The 16796-nt window shown below is 46.9% G+C and overlaps 1 protein-coding gene across 1 annotated transcript; it reads right to left on the reverse strand.

Annotated features, from left to right (window-relative positions):
- Positions 1–26: 26 nt before the first annotated feature.
- LOC149345575 (prolyl 4-hydroxylase subunit alpha-1-like) lies at positions 27–16178 on the reverse strand. The gene is made up of 3 exons (XM_089585250.1): positions 15870–16178; positions 5564–6535; positions 27–521 (listed from the first exon to the last, which is right to left on the reverse strand). Exons 1-3 carry the CDS (start codon positions 15915–15917, stop codon positions 27–29), a joined length of 1515 nt encoding a protein of 504 aa, XP_089441376.1. The 5' UTR covers positions 15918–16178.
- Between the last annotated feature and the right edge of the window lie 618 nt (positions 16179–16796).

Genomic DNA, 16796 nt, shown 5'->3' on the forward strand with positions numbered 1-16796 from the left:
TTGTGTCCTTTAGCAGCGACCAATCTTCAGCCGGGCGTGTTGTACCGCACGACCACGTTGGTCCTTTCGCGAATCCACTTTGTGACAATCCACTTGCAGCCCCAGAGTACGGGGCATCCCACGTGCTCCGTGAGGTCGTCCGCCTTCCTCTTCTGGTGCCAGAAGGAAAAGTGCTCGGGGGCTTCGTTTCCCTCGTACGGTTCCAAGTCGTACCAGAAGAGGGCGTCACCTACGTGCGGCTTAATTGCTATACCTAGTTTGGTAAAGGCGGTGGCGCCACCTGCAGCCACGTCCGCGAGGTAGATGAGCATGGTGCCCAGCCTGTTTCCGTCGGCGATGTCCATCTTGGAAGCAACTTTGTCAAACTGGTGCGCGTCGTGGTGCGGCGTGTAGTGTCCCCCGAGGCCGTAGTTGGACACCTGGTAGGCCTCGGCCGACTCCAGGGACAGATGCGTCGCCGTGGCTATGCGTCGACTGAGCCGTTGCAGCAGGGGGTGTCGGTCGTCCCAAAGCCACGACACCTGGTGAGGGAGGAAGAATGTCTCCAGGTTAGCTGTAATGCGTGCGCTCAATCAACGACAACAACCGCAGACAGCTTGTTTCCTCGTCGGCACCAAGGTAACCATGGCACTACAAGTAACGGGAAGAACCTCCTTCAGCGATTGCAGCTGTTTACTCGAAAGGTGCAAAAGAGTCGATGTCAAGATGCATCCTGCAAGTCTGACGAATAGTCTTCACAACAGTTGTTTCACTGCGGGCTTTAGCAGAATGTAGGTAAAATCCGACTGGAAGCTTCCCGGGCTGCTGTACAGAGAGTGCCAGCGCTTAAACACGCCTCCCTTTTGCACTATCAATTAAAAAGCTGAAACCCAGCTGTCGAGGCTGAGGTATGGCTGTACGAAGTCTCTGTCTCAGTTTCTGAGCGCAAGACATAATAATCGTGCTATCTCTTTGCACCGGGCACTTTGCTTTAGCCCCGTTTTATGCCGTGAGTCTGCGTGTTGCCTAATAACTAACGCTATTTCGTGTGACAAGCTAAATACAGCTGGGAGATAGTGATGCTTTGTGAGGGCTCGAATAAACTTCGCTTTTCATTCGTGAAACAATAAGCATAAAAATAATCCTGCTTCTGCCTGGAGAAATGCAGCTTACTCAGAGCCGGATACAACCCAGAAGGAAGTGGCAGATACCTTACAAAGGAGGGCCTCCAATCAACGAAATCGACAGATATTCATGACGCCCTGCATGGCCCGATCATCTGACACCCCCTGCGATGTTACTCGAACAGGTGCAAGGGAATTTATTAAGCTGTCACGGGAATCACTGAAGGCTATTAGCTGCAGTTGGTTCTTGAGTTGTACCCGGTTGCAGCAGCTGTCAGGGCTGTCACAGTTGAAACAAGCTCTGGGCTTAACTTGGCGAGTAGGAAGAAGACAGTTTTCCGCTTGCAGCCGGATGATTGTTTGCAAAACTTTGAAGTCGTTGACGGTGCGAACCAGCATTTCGGGCCACATCTGTCCTTGAGAGGTGAGCCACGCAGTTACATCGCGACATTGGAAGGAAATTGATAGTTGTGTCAGCCCACCTTAGGTTGCTTTGTCACAAAAATAACTTGCATACGTTGAAGCGGAATGCAACAAGTGAACACCTGATAGCCTTTGTTGCCGTATTTTTATTAAATGTTATTTTTATAAATTATTATTAAGGATCTGTGCACACAGAAATGGCGACCGACGTCACCTCGCAACCTCGAATATAGCGAACGCTCGTCTGTTACATCGGATATAACAAACATTCCTCTGTGGACCTCGGATGTAACGACGTGATTATGTCTATCTCGGATATAAGGAACATGGGCGTAGCCAGGGCGGGTGTTTCGGTGAGAGAATACCCTCACCCTCGAAATATCACCCTCGCATTTCGGCCTTTACCTTCGCCCGTACAATTAACACACCGCATCGATGTATTCAAAAGTGAAAATGAAAATAAGAGCGCAGCAGGGCGCAGGTTCACATGCATGGGGTAGAAGTTCTGACAAATGCCATTCGTTCGCAGTTGCTCACGGTGTTGCAGAGCAAAAGCGTTTCTGTTGTATATTATGTGAAAACTTTGTAAATAGCCGCAATTTTGCGTACGAGTGTTCTTTTTGTGAGAAAATAACGGTCTTTGCGAATCAAGTCATCGAAGTCCTGTTTGCATTCGTATATTTGTGTAGATATTACAGTCACGTAACAACTAACCCTTCAGATTTTTTAGAGCAGTAAAATGAGGAAATGAAAAGATATGCTTTGAGCGCAGGCTATCTTTCTTTTTTTTTTTTACCGAAAGCTTATTAACAAACCCCTAAAAAATATTTCTGGCTGCGCGACTGGTAACGAAACTAAGTATACCACCTCGGATATAGCGAGCTTTAGTGCGTCAACCAGTGATATAACGACCGTTTGACGGCTAACACATTCAAGCGATTCACTGAGGATCGTCTAAGAGTATTTTTTTTCTTTCAGATTCTCATTTCATTTATTTATACTGTCAGCCCAGATCACGGGCTACAACAGGAGTGGATAATGAGGTATGAAAAATTGCTGCTGTGCGTGAGCACGTCCCGTCGAACTGTCTGCATATGTGCCTCGTGTCAAGTAAGATTCGGTTGACATTTATCGCGCGTCCAGCTCTTTCCTGCCTCTTAGCACCGTTAGCACTGCTACTGTTAAGAATGAAATTGTTTTCGCACCCTTTTTGGATATGTCTTGGTATTTTGACACAGATTATTATTTCAAATGGTAAACAATGGATACCTAACAAGCGGTGTAATTCCAGCTAAGTATGGGGTGTCGGAATGTTCCACTATTGCCGCAATTTTCTTTACCGCATATACAAATGACCTTTTTTCTTAAGCTGTCATCACATCGCTTTTGTAACCTGATGACGCCGTATTAGTTCTTACAGAAAAGTCATACGAATGCGCCAAAAAAAATGCAAATAGACTTAGTAGCATCCTTTGGTAGCAGCGTCAGCGGCATCAGTCAGTCGCTGCTATCTGTTCGCAGCACAACATTCTATGCGCCCACGGGCTGCTTCCCCCCCCCCCCCCCCCCTCCCCGTCGACTTCCCGATAACTTAACTGCTTTCTTCGCTCCTCCTCCAATGCCACCACTGTGCGGCGGCAATCACAGGGCAGGATCGGTGGCGGCCGATCTCCATATGTGCACCGCCCGAACCGAAACGCATAGAAATTTCTTACCACTTATGCGGGAGAACAACCCGTTCCTCTCGCTCGTAGCGCCTCCCACGGATGTGACAACCTCGCGAAATACTTGCATAAACCTCGTCTTTGAGAATAAGGCATTGGTGCAGCAAGTCGAGCACATATCCATCTATTTCTCCCACCACAAAGCCTCCCTGATGACGATCCAGAACTGCCAGTGGAGTGTTTCTTGAAGGAAGAATATGTGTGAAAAATAAAACGTTGTCTCCAATTGTACATGTCTTTCTCGAACTCTTTGCCTTAATCTATCGAAAAGCAGAAACAGCTGACAAACTGCGCTCGAATTTAGCATTAAGATGTAACGTAATTGTCGGCCGTTTTTTTTCTGTGTTGACTCCTCATAATGAACGGCACATGTTATTTTTGCATGATTTCGAGATTAGGAATAGTCGACGGAGTGGAGCCGTTAGTGTTCCCGCCGATCAATGAAGTCCCTAATGCAAACGTCAGTGCTCAGGGTGATGGCGCCCGTTTTTTTGGGGTCAGTGTTAGAGTTGTGCTTGTAGATTATCTAGAAGCGGGAGCCATGATCAGGGCTGTCTATTATGCTTCACATTTGGAAAAAAGTGAGGCATCAACATGCTAGAAAATATTGAGAAATGTTGTCTGTGCGTGTGCCGTTTATGCCCGTCAATGAGGTTGTGCACACAGCCTGGGCGACCGTGCAAAAACTGGACTGCAGTAGATTTTAAACAATAGTGTCCCATCCATCTTAGTCACCTGATTTAGCTCCTAGCAGCTATCACCTGCCCTCTAATGTGAAGAAATGTTTGAAGGGCACATAGTTTGTTGGCTGTCAAAATGTGATAGCTGCTGGAAACGAGGTTTTTGATGCACATCGAAAGTTATTTCTGGAAAGCCTACAGAGGCTGAAGGACCGCTGCCAGAACTGCATTCACCTTCGAGGAGAACATGATGAATGACTGATGAATGATGATGAATGAGCACCACCGGCGTGGTGGCTCAGTGGTTATGATGCTCGGCTGCTGACCCGAGACATGCGTGTTCGATCCCAGCCGCGGCGGTCGCATTTTAATGTAGACGAGATATTAGAGGTTAGCGTACTGTGCGGTGTCAGTGCACGCTGAAGAACTCCAGTTGGTCGAAATTTCTGGAGGCCTCCACTACGGCGTCCCTCATATCCTGGGTCTCGTTGGGACGTTCAACTCCATGAGCCAAACCAAAACATCATTCCTATACCATTAAATTTTCTAAAATAAACCTGAAGACTTACGAGCAAGTTCCCCTTGCTGTGCCTCAAAAATATAGTCGCCCCTGCTTCGTCGCCTGCCTGCTTTTTAACTACCTTGTCATTGAAGTCGGACATAAGTAGACTGCATTACTCTTTTACTTTACTTACAGCTGATACCAAGTCTTCACAAAGCTTTTCGACTGTCTCGTTTTTATAACTGGATGTAAGTATGTAGACCTTTACAACCTTCGAATTGCATACCTTTTATCGACCTGATCGACCTGCAGTAATACACCTAGGTCTCACCTCACCGGTACACCGTGATAGCGGAATACGTGCCCGTCCTTTAACACTCCAGAGGTTACATCTATAAGCTATCAGCATTGCATATAGTACCCGCTGGTACGTCAAACAAGACAGCAAACTATATACTCTCACTGGATGAGATATAGTTTGGAGCAAAATGGTGGTTTGAGCTAGTTGGTACATCTTTAAAATTTTCACCAGCGCTGCGACTAGGAACAAGAACAGAGAAGAAGAACAGTCCTTGTCTTCCTTCTCTGTTCTTGTTCCTAGTCGCAGCGCTGGTGAAAATTTTAAAGATGAGATATAAGTTGAGCTCCCAAAGTCTGCCCTTGCGAAGATTCCTAGCATTGATCGTTGCGTCACAGGTCTGACCTCCACCCTATTCATGAGCCCCTGTGGATGAGGAGTGGTGGTAAACTGGTGTAATCATATAGCAGGTGGCGGCCAACCATCACACCTGGGTGGCCAAATCCTGTTGTGGGGAGAGGGTGTGCTGTCAGCAATAGTCGCTGAGATCAAGCTGCAGCGCAGGCCTGGTTATGAAATTTCATAGACGCTCTGTATATTTTCTCTGGCCGAGAACTGAGGTGGCACCGCGATTCGATCCACGGTTCCTGTGCGCAAAAGACGATTGCCTTAATTCGACGCCATCGATAAGTAGTAATTACTGCTTAATTTAACTATAGTCAACATCACTGCCTTTCTCTAAACATTGGTCCAGGACTCTGGATCAACGGATTATGACACCGGAGGTGGCTCCGACTCTGAGCCCCTCTAAAAAAAGATGATCTAGCTCTCACCTTGCCAATTCGTTTCCAACTAGGAACACCCGCGACGTTGGTAGCTGCGTAGATTCCGGCCCGTTCGAATCTCTTCCGCGCTGCGGATCGGATGTAATTCACTTCCGCTGAGGTGAGAAAGCCGGGGAAGACTACAATCCGTGGTTTTAATGACAGCACTTCAATCCTGTGTGGTCGCAGGATCAGACCAGGGTCTCCGTAGTTCGTCGACATTGTGCAGAACAATTCGCTGCTAGATGGCCGCAGATCTCCCTCCTGAACGCACACTGACTTGTATGCACTGACGTCGGACTGCGGCGGTGCAGGGTAGTAACGCGGCCGCTTGGACCTTCTCGACCTTCGCAGCAGCGGCCACCGCTTGTCGTTGTCCTGAAGCCAGCGAAGATCCAGCTTTAGTTTGCGGGATGTGCCGCTGTCGAGAATAGAAGCTATCTGTAACGCAGCACGGGACCAAGCTGACGTGTTGCCGGACGGTCCCACCTTCGAGCAACCCCTGGCCACTTCCTTGTATTCTTCGGGCGAAGCGGTCGGCAGCAGACGAGACTTCATGGCTGCCATCCTTCTCACCGGAATGTCGTAGAGTTGCTGCAATTTGCAGATTCCGACGGCGGCTCCAGTGATGTCGCTGTCTGTGGGCCACCACCTGAGCGAAGACGGCGACGTGAGAGCCGCGCGAAGGCCGCTTAAGCTGGGGCACCCTTTCCACAATGGCGAGTAAGCGTAGAAGGCTCCAAGGCGGCTGACAGAAAGGAATGTCCCCAGAACACTCTGTGCTGCCCTCCGTGGCATGGCAGCCCGAAGCCTTTCATGGAGGCCCATGGCTTTGTCCAGGCGATCCTCTTGGAGCAGAACAAAGAGCTGGCAGTCTTCAAAGGTGTTGCCTTCGGTGCTGATGGCTTCTTGCATATCGAGCGTCGACGTGAACAGGTCCGAGGTACCGGATGCCAGCTGAAGTACCACTGCAACAAATATCTGACTCCACAAAAGATGCGGCATCTTCTTCTTCTTCACCATATGAAAATGGCACATACCCACGCGGGGGGATTGGCCAAGGTACGGTGGTGAATGCCAAAGAGGTATGAGTGCGGGAGAAAAAGCGAAGTAAAATAGTAGAATGTTTGAATTAAGAAAATATGTATGAATTGTTAGAAATGTTTAATAATAATCAAATTAGATACATCAGGAAACAAAATAAAATACGCTTTTGGACATTCAGTGGAATTTTATATGGATTTAACAGGGTAACCGCCCAGTTGCAATGATGTAATCATGAAGGTAGCCGCAAATAGTGCTTAACGAGAATCCCGTGGCGCTCGCACCAAACGAGAGCAGAACTGGTAATGACAAAGGGAGTCCTAACCTCGAAAGAGCGTCTTCCAAATACTGTTTTCTCTGAAATGCGAACCGCCGGCAAGAGAGGAGATAATGGTCAATTGTTTCAACTTCTCCGCATGTGTTACAAAGGTTACTCGTAGCGAACCCGCATCTGCATAAGTACAAGTTGAGGTGGGGGATTCTGCATCGCAGAAGCGTCATGGACACTTCACACCGCCTTGTCTTACATGATCGAACATTCCATGGGAACTTTAAATGCTGAAAGTCCACGGTATTCAGCAGCGGATCACCCAAGCTGGCTGAGATATGTTGGAACCGCTGGAAACGGGAGGTCTCCAACATAATAAGGTGCGGTATGGGATATATTACAGGGGCAGTGAGAGCTGACTTTGCCAATAAATCGGCCACCTCGTTGAAATAGATTCCCGAATGACCAGGTGCCCAGACAAAGCGGACCTCCCTTACTGTGTGCGGAACAAAAAACCTAAGGGAACGCATCAATAGAGAGGTGCCGGAAGTTTGGAGAGCGACTAAAACTGAAAGGCAGTCTGCAAGGATAAGTACCTGTGCTACATGCGTCGGAATTTTAAGAAGAGCCAAACCGAGTGCCAAAAACTCTGCAAAGAATACAGAAGTGTAATCCGGGATACGAACGGAATAGCTGTAAGCCAGATCCTGTGAATATATCCCAATTGCCGCCTTCTCACAGCTCCCGGAAGCATCGGTGGAGAGTACAGCATGATTTCATTTCATTTGAAGGCTGCAGCTGTGAATATATCCCAATTGCCGCCTTCTCACAGCTCCCGGAAGCATCGGTGGAGAGTACAGCATGATGAGGAAAATGCTGGAAGTGCTCAGCCAGAAGACCATTTAGGATATTTGCGGGCATGTGTTTTGCGTGGGATGGAAAGATATGGTCGTAACAGAAGACGGGATCAGCCTGCGTGTCAGCAACTCGTTGCAAGGAGGTCAGATCGACCTGAAGCGGGGCCAACAGGTTCTGCGTAAACCTAACTTGCGGGAGCTGATAACGTGGCCAATGAGCAGAGAAAAACAGGTGTGGGTGGGATAGAAAAATGGGAGCATTAACACCAGGGGCCGGGTCAAAGGACCTGAGGAAAGTACGCACCGTGAGTAGATGGAAGCGGGAATATAGATCGGGAATACGAGCTTCGAGATAAAGGAGAGCATTGGAAGCCGATCTGGGAAGCCCTAGGCAGAGCCGTAGGGCACGCCTTTCCAGTAAGGCTAAAGGCTGCAGCTTATAGTTTGCGCTGCCAGAGAACAAGACGCAGCCGAATTCCAGAATTGGTCTCATATAAGCCTTATAGAGTAACAGTAAGGTGTCGCGACGCATGCCAAAATTTTTATTGCCAATCCGTGTCAGCCGGCCTAGAGCACGTTCGCCTTTAATAACATTATTCTTAATATGCTGGCGCCAGTCCAATCTTGGGTCGTAAATAATACCTAGGTATTTTATTTAACCGACTCCACCTGCGGAATTGGGGTGGTACGGTAGACTAGCGAGATGTACAAAGGGGTGTCTGGGGGAAATACAAGCACACCACACTTGCTGACATTAAGTGATAAACTAATTTGTTCCAACCAATCTTCAAGAGCAGTTAGGTATGCCTGCAAAGACTGGTAAAGAGCATGAATATCCTTTTCCGAGGCGAAAAAAGCTATATCGTCTGCGTATACAAATACTGTAATGTTGGGATGAATGGGGATGTCTCGAACCAATATGTTAAAAAGCAGCGGTGACAGAACAGATCCTTGCGGCACACCTCTGGATTGGACATAGGTATTAGAACAGAAAGATCCGTCTGTACAGAAGAACATTCTGTCTTTTAAAAATTCACAAATCCAGGCATAAATGTAGTGCGGTGGATGTAGCTGTGCAAGTTTGTTAAGAAGGACCGTGTGTTCCACGCTGTCATAAGCCTTAGCAACATCAAGTGTCACCAAGGCCGAAACTTCCCCCTTGCGCATCGAAAGTCTGATTCGGCTTTCAAGATCCACATGTGCGGTCCAAATGGAACATCCCCGACGAAAGCCAATCTGCGCAGAGCTGAGGCCATTTACGGCATTAACGTGCTTTGAGAGACGACTATGTACTACTCTTTCAATCAACTTCACTAAATTTGAGGTTAAAGCAATTGGCCGTATATTGTCTAATTGGAATCCATTCTCTGCATTCTTCAAAAGCAAAATTATTTTCGCAATCTTCCAACTCTGAGGAATCCACGTGTTTTCCAATGACGCGTTGACGATATCTAGAAGATGAGTGGTGAAGTCTTGCGCTAAAATCTTCAACATACCCACAGTAACCCCATCAGATCCAGGGGCAGCAGAATGAAGAACGAGAGGCAGAAGTCGAAGTGTCTGGCTGTGCGGTTGCTGGCGTTCTCGGTCTCCCTGTGCTGGTGCTTGGCTGTTAAATCAACTGTGGTTTCTTGGTGGTGCCTGCGTGCTCGTCACTGGTGAGGCCTTTCTACGTGGGGGGATTTGGCCAGGTCTAAGGTTAGGTCTGTAGGCGTGGTAAATGCGCATTTGAGGGCGCGTTTGGCTCAGGTATGTCGCTGACCTCCCCGGGCGGAGGGTCGGCAGCATGGTTTGCCAGCTTGCCCACCCAAAGCTTGCCGCTGGAATCTTTTAAGAAAAATGGAATTGACGTCATCCCTGTGGCTCTCGTACCGATCGGTGAGGGCGTGATCAAGATGAAAAGCTCTAAAATTCTTCAACAGGAGCTAAAGTCTCTAACCAAGCACTATTTACAGACCTCTGAGGTGCGACCGTTCGGTCGTAGAGGCATTGTCTGCAAGTCCTCTGACATTGCTTGCGCCACAGACCTGCTACAGTGCAAAATCTTTGACTCATTGCCGGTGAAAGCCTTCATCCCGGAACAGCTCGCTTGCTCCAAAGGCATTGTTCGTGGCGTCGACCCAGCATCTTCCCCGCAGGAAATACTCGAAGAGTTTCAAGATGCAGGTGTGGGGGTTGTGGCTGTCTACAGGTGCAGTAGAGAAGTAAATGGTTCGCGCGTACCGACAGAATCAGTCATAACAACTTTTGCTGGCTCCTCCTGTCCTTCTGAGCTCAAGGTCTGGCCGATAGTGTACCGTGTAGACCCTCTGCAGCCCCGTCCTCTCCAATGTTCTAACTGCTGGCGATTCGGTCACAGTGGAAAAGCGTGCAAATCAGCGACGCGCTGCCGTCTTTGTGGTCAAGGTCATTCAGCTGACAACTGCGCCTCTGATCAGCCTCTGTGTTGCCTCTGCAACTCCAACCACCCAGCTGATGATGAGAACTGTTCGAAACGCGCTGACGAGCAAAGCCTGTTAGATATAATCCAGGTGAAGCGATGCTCGAGAGCTGATGCTTATGCGCATCTTGACCGCAAGAATAACTCATACGCTAGGCGTGCGCGATCTTCTGTTGGAGAACTCGAGTCTAATGTGACTGCTTCTATAGTGTCCACAGTAGAACAGGCTCTTTCTCAGCGAATGCTGAGCACTTTTGCTGAGGCTTTATCGCAGCTAGTTGCAGGCCAATCTGCGCTTCCTCAACCATCTGTTCAGGCGGCGACATCTGCATCTCTCCCAACTTGTGCTGCTAGTACTAGTCACTCCATGTCGCCTCCGGATGCATCCCAAGTCCCGCCTCCCACCACCGCCCCAGGCAGTGTGTCTAGCGCCGATATTTGCACCACGGATGTTGAAATGCTATGCCCTACCCAGAAGCGTCGAGCTCCTTCCTCACCCTCGAAGACAGTTGCTCCGCAACCCAAAGCTAAGAAAGGACCTTCAAAAGTAATCCCCAAGTCTGATGTGCTGAACGAGGCTGCTGCTGCCTCTTTCATCAGTCAATAATCATGGGGAGTCTTGAAGTTCTTCAGTGGAATTGTCGCTCTCTACTTTCTTCCCTTCCGGATCTTGAACTACTTCTTCGTAAACATAATCCATACATAGTGATTTTTCGAGAAACGTGGCTCTCTCCAGTTAAATCATTTTCAGTGAAAAACTTTCGTGTTTTGAGAGTTGATCTCATTAATGGCAGAGGCGGCGGGTTAGCAACTATGGTCTCTAAAAAATGTGTCACCGGTCCTCTATTTCGCAGAAAATTATGCTCCCTGACTTAGAACTGTTGGCGGTCCACATCTCCCTTCCACTGTGCGATACGCTAATGGTATTGGACTGTTTTTACTATGGTGCATGCGATAAATCGAACGTGAAATGCAAGATGTGATTGCTCAGGTCGGGAATATGTATTACGTGTGACATGTTTTCTTCAGGTGATGTTAGTACAACATCTAAACAGGCAGAGAGGCTACATACTAAATGCCCCGAATTCTAAAGAACGGGTCCGCGAGCCATGATCTCGCCCTACGAATGACAAATCCAGTCTTCTAAATGCACCGGTTTATTCCGGATACACCAAGAGCATTTTGCAAAGGCACAACATTCGACGACATTACAATTTCAATATAAACATATTTTATACTCTTCGCGTCTAAGAAACAAAGGACCATACAAACGTTCTCACAACAAGCTAACAATTTGAAATTTAAAGAAAAAATACGCACTCTTCATACATCTTTCAAAAGTATAACGAAGACACAAACAGGAGTCTAAGAGCAGAAGCTGCAATGGCAAAGAGGCAACATAGGGAACTGATGGCCGATTACATGGGAGGGACTAATTTGAGATTATGGACAGTGCCAGCTTGCAAAAGGCTGGCGTATTTTACTATGATGTTCACTGTCCTTCACTTTATGCAAAGCCTACAGCACAATTCAGAATGTGTTTCTTCGCACAGTAGACCTCTGAGTAGAGTTGTTCGCGATGTCACTGAGATTTGTTCGGGGGGCGAGCTCTTTGTGCCCATGGAGAAATGGTATGTGATTCAATCGAGCTCACCCATTGTGGACCTGAGATACGCTTTGACGCAACGGAGGCACGAAAACAATCTCTCAGATGTGCGCGACGTGACTGGAATAGTAAAAGCAATTTTCACAAGCTTTACCGGCTCGGGCAACAGATCTCGCAGCTGATCACCGTTATCGCCAGAAAGCTTCTCAACAACGTGCTGAAATGTATTCAAGGGCGTTTCAATGGAGAGTTGCCGTAAGTTTGGAGTGAGACTAAAACTGAAAGGGCGAGGGCAGCGATGGCGTAGAGGTAGAGCATCCGCCTCGAGTGCAAGAGGACCGGGGTTCGAATCCTGGGGCCACGCAATGCTCCACCGGATTAAAAAAAAATATCCGCGTGTCGATGGAATTGCATAACCAGGCCTGGAGTGCGGCCTGATTTCGGTGACCGGAACCGACAACGCACATCCTCATCAGAACAGGATTTGGCCACCCTGGTGTAGTACTTGGCGACAACCTTCTATGAACAAGCGAATTAACCCTCGGCCCTCAGTCCCCAGCGGCTGCGGAGCAACTGACCAAGGCGGCGGTCAGGTCTGTGATGCAGCGTAGGGTGCTAAGAATCTCTGGCTCCGGACAGGCCACCATTGGAAACAGAACCTGGAAACATTTAACGCAAGAACCATATCAAGAGAGGCTAGCTTAGCAGTGCTGTTGGAGGAATTAGCCGGCATTAAATGGGATGTCATAGGGCTTAGTGAGGTAAGGAGGAGAGATGAGGCGTATACAGTACTAAAGGGCGGGCATGTACTGTGCTATCGTGGATTAGCAGATAGGCGAGAACTAGGTGTGGGATTTCTCATAAATCACGTTATAGCTGGCAGCATCGAGGAGTTCTACAGTATTAACGAGAGAGTGGCAGCTATCGTAATTAGGTTTAATAAGAGTTCTAGAAGTGTGTGATGAGAGGCTAGTTGGTAAGACATACTGAAGACACAAAACTACGCAGGAAACAGGACACAGAAAAGAAGCAGACAGGACGAGCGTAGACTAACAACTGATTTATTGGTCGAAAACAACCTTCCTTCAAAAGCAACGCATGCGCAACCAAACTTAACGCCCAAAGCAAAAGTACACAATCTAATCAACCTAAAAAGTCAAGTTCCTTCTTATACAAGTGAATTGATGCCTCGCTAACACATTTTTCCGCACCGTATCTAGCAATTTGCCAGGCTTCAAAGATCTCGCGTGCCTTCTTGTCCTTCGCGCAGCCTATAATCTTCGTTTGCTTGAAAAGCGGCGTACAAAATACTTGTTTATTCTTGTCATTGATCTTACAAGACTGGCAGTGCCTTGCTAAATGCTGCCCACCATGCTGGCTCAAAGAGTTATTATGCTCCTGAAGGCGTTTATTAATGCAGCGCCCCGTCTGCCCTACATATACGGAACCACAGCTGAATGGGATCTCGTAGATAACTCCCATCTTACAGGCTACAAACTTAGGTCTGTGGTTGACTCCGCACCCTACTTTCTTTTGCAGGTTATTGTTAGTTATGCGGCATAAACGAGACAGTTTACATGGGGCGGAAAAGAACACGTTAACACCAAATTTCCCTCCCACCTTCTTCAAACCGTGCGAAGTCTTGTGTACATAAGGAAGGACTTCAAACTTCTTCCTCTCGCTTTCATTGAGTTCTTGTTGGTTTTGCTTCAACCGTAGGGTTTTCAGCAAAGATTCTGCAACAGCTTTCAGAAGAGGAGGAGGAAAACCCGCAGAGTAAAGCCGGTCTACTTGACTGGAAAAACTACATTTCACCATGTGTGGGCATGACTTGACAAGCGAAGATCTTAAACATGAGGTCGCGATTCCCCTTTTTACGAGCTTTGAGTGGCAGGAATCATAAGGTAGAAGAGCCTTCTTAGATCTTGGTAAATAGGCCCAGCATAGATGGCCCCCTGTATGAAAAAACAGGGGGCCATCAGTTTTTAGACTTAAAATTGTTTCTTCATACAGGGGGCCATCTATGCTGGGCCTATTTACCAAGATCTAAGAAGGCTCTTCTACCTTATGATTCCTGCCACTCAAAGCTCGTAAAAAGGGGAATCGCAACCTCATGTTTAAGATCTTCGCTTGTCAAGTCATGCCCACACATGGTGAAATGTAGTTTTTCCAGTCAAGTAGACCGGCTTTACTCTGCGGGTTTTCCTCCTCCTCTTCTGAAAGTTGTTGCAGAATCTTTGCTGAAAACCCTACGGTTGAAGCAAAACCAACAAGAACTCAATGAAAGCGAGAGGAAGAAGTTTGAAGTCCTTCCTTATGTACACAAGACTTCGCACGGTTTGAAGAAGGTGGGAGGGAAATTTGGTGTTAACGTGTTCTTTTCCGCCCCATGTAAACTGTCTCGTTTATGCCGCATAACTAACAATAACCTGCAAAAGAAAGTAGGGTGCGGAGTCAACCACAGACCTAAGTTTGTAGCCTGTAAGATGGGAGTTATCTACGAGATCCCATTCAGCTGTGGTTCCGTATATGTAGGGCAGACGGGGCGCTGCATTAATAAACGCCTTCAGGAGCATAATAACTCTTTGAGCCAGCACGGTGGGCAGCATTTAGCAAGGCACTGCCAGTCTTGTAAGATCAATGACAAGAATAAACAAGTATTTTGTACGCCGCTTTTCAAGCAAACGAAGATTATAGGCTGCGCGAAGGACAAGAAGGCACGCGAGATCTTTGAAGCCTGGCAAATTGCTAGATACGGTGCGGAAAAATGTGTTAGCGAGGCATCAATTCACTTGTATAAGAAGGAACTTGACTTTTTAGGTTGATTAGATTGTGTACTTTTGCTTTGGGCGTTAAGTTTGGTTGCGCATGCGTTGCTTTTGAAGGAAGGTTGTTTTCGACCAATAAATCAGTTGTTAGTCTACGCTCGTCCTGTCTGCTTCTTTTCTGTGTCCTGTTTCCTGCGTAGTTTTGTGTCTTCAGTTTAATAAGAGGTTCAAGCTTAAGGTGGTACGGCCTATGCGTTTACATCAAGCCATGATGACCAGATAGTTGAAAGCTTCTATGAGAATGTGGAATCAGCAATGATCAAAGTAAAATCACCGTACACTCTACTGATGGACCACTTTAATGCGAAGGTAGGTAAAAAGCAGTCTGGAGACCAGGCGGTAGGTCCCTATGGCATAGGTTCTAGGAATAGTAGGGGAGAGTTATTAGTAGAGTTCGCAGATAGAAATAATTTACGGATTATGAATACCTTCTTCCGCAAACGAGCAAACAGGAAGTGGACGTGGAAGAGCCCGAATCGTGAGACTAAAAGTGAAATAGACTTCATAATGTGTGCTCACCCTGGCATCGTAGAAGATGTGGAGGTCCTCGGTAAGGTGTGTTGTAGGGACCACAGAATGGTGAGGTCTCGTATTAGCTTAGATTTGAAGAGGGAACGGAGGAAACTGGTGAAGCGAAAGGGTATGAACGAGGGAAGGTAGAGGAATTCAGAATGTCGCTGCACAAGAGATTTTCCGCTTTAACTCAAGAAGACGAACGTAGTGTTGAAACAATGAATGATAATCAGAGCTACCCTTACAGATTGCGCCGCAGAAGTATGTGGTAGGATGGTTCAACAGGATACGAGCAAGCTGGTTTGGTTTGGTTTGGTTTATTTATTTATTTATTGGAAATACCTGCAGCGCCCGAAGGCATTATTGCAGGGGGGATGAGGATACATAACAGAAGAATAGGCCAGAAAAAAAAAGAGGAAGAAAAAAAGCAATACAACAAGGCATGACACAGCAAGTACAAAATGAATGAAATATGAAACAACAAAAAGACATGACGAAAAAAAAAAAGAAAGCCAACTGCGCACTCATACATCCGACAGCAACGCGCGGAACATAGACTCTGAACGGCACTCAACAATTTCATGGGGCAGGCGATTCCAGTCATGAATGGTAGATGGGAAAAATGCGTTTTGATAAGTGTTAGTTTTGCATTAAATTTCTCTAATCTTCCACCCATGGTCAAGTCTGTTTGACCTGAAATGCGGTGGAAGCAAATAATTTTCTTTATCTATTTTTATTTTTCGGTGAAAGATATTATACAGCATTTCTAACCGGGAGTTGGTACGGCGTTTCCGTAACAGCTCCCATCCCAGCGTTAGTTTAATGTTAGTAACACTGCTGTTAAAATCATAATTACTTGAGACAAACCGAGCGGCAAAGTTCTGAACACGCTCAAGCATGTCTGTTAAATTTAAAGTAGGGGGGTGCCAAACAACACAAGCATACTCCAATATTGGCCGAATATAGGTGAAATAAAGAAGCTCTTTAACTTTTAGTGGTGCCATTTTAAAATTTCTTCTTAGAAAATTTAGCATGCCATAAGCTTCAGCAGAAACGTGCTCGACGTGCTCATTCCAGGTGAGATTAGACGAAAAGTAAACGCCGATGTATTTATAGTTAGTAGTAACTCTGGAAAGTCGGGTAGAATCTAGTTTGTATTCAGCCAAGAAAGGGTGATGCTTGCGCGTGAAAGAAATAAACTGACATTTTATTGGGTTCAGAAACATCTGCCACTTCAAACACCATTGTTGTATGCGGTCCAAGTTGCACTGCAAATGACAAGAATCTGAAGAACTGTTAATAACATGGTAGATAACACAATCGTCAGCATATAAACGTATTTTACAGGTCATATATTTAGAAATGTCATTAATATAAACTAGAAACAGCAGAGGTCCTAAAACAGACCCCTGCGGTACCCCCGAAGATACAGGAACATAATCAGACTGGGACCCATTAATCAACACACGTTGTTTGCGTCCCTGCAGGTAACATGGTAATGGGGTTTAGCGTCCCAAAGCGACTGAGGCTATGAGAGACGCCGTAGTGAAGGGCTCCGGAAATTTCGACCACCTGGTGTTCTTTAACGTGCACTGACATCGCACAGTACACGGGCCTCTGGAATTTCTCCTCCAAAGAAATTTAACCGCCGCGGCATTTGGCATTGTACCGGCTGCATTTGGCGAA

Source organism: Amblyomma mixtum, chromosome 4 (assembly GCF_055824585.1).
Source record: "Amblyomma mixtum isolate Tamu chromosome 4, ASM5582458v1, whole genome shotgun sequence".
In the NCBI taxonomy this organism is placed as follows: domain Eukaryota; kingdom Metazoa; phylum Arthropoda; class Arachnida; order Ixodida; family Ixodidae; genus Amblyomma; species Amblyomma mixtum.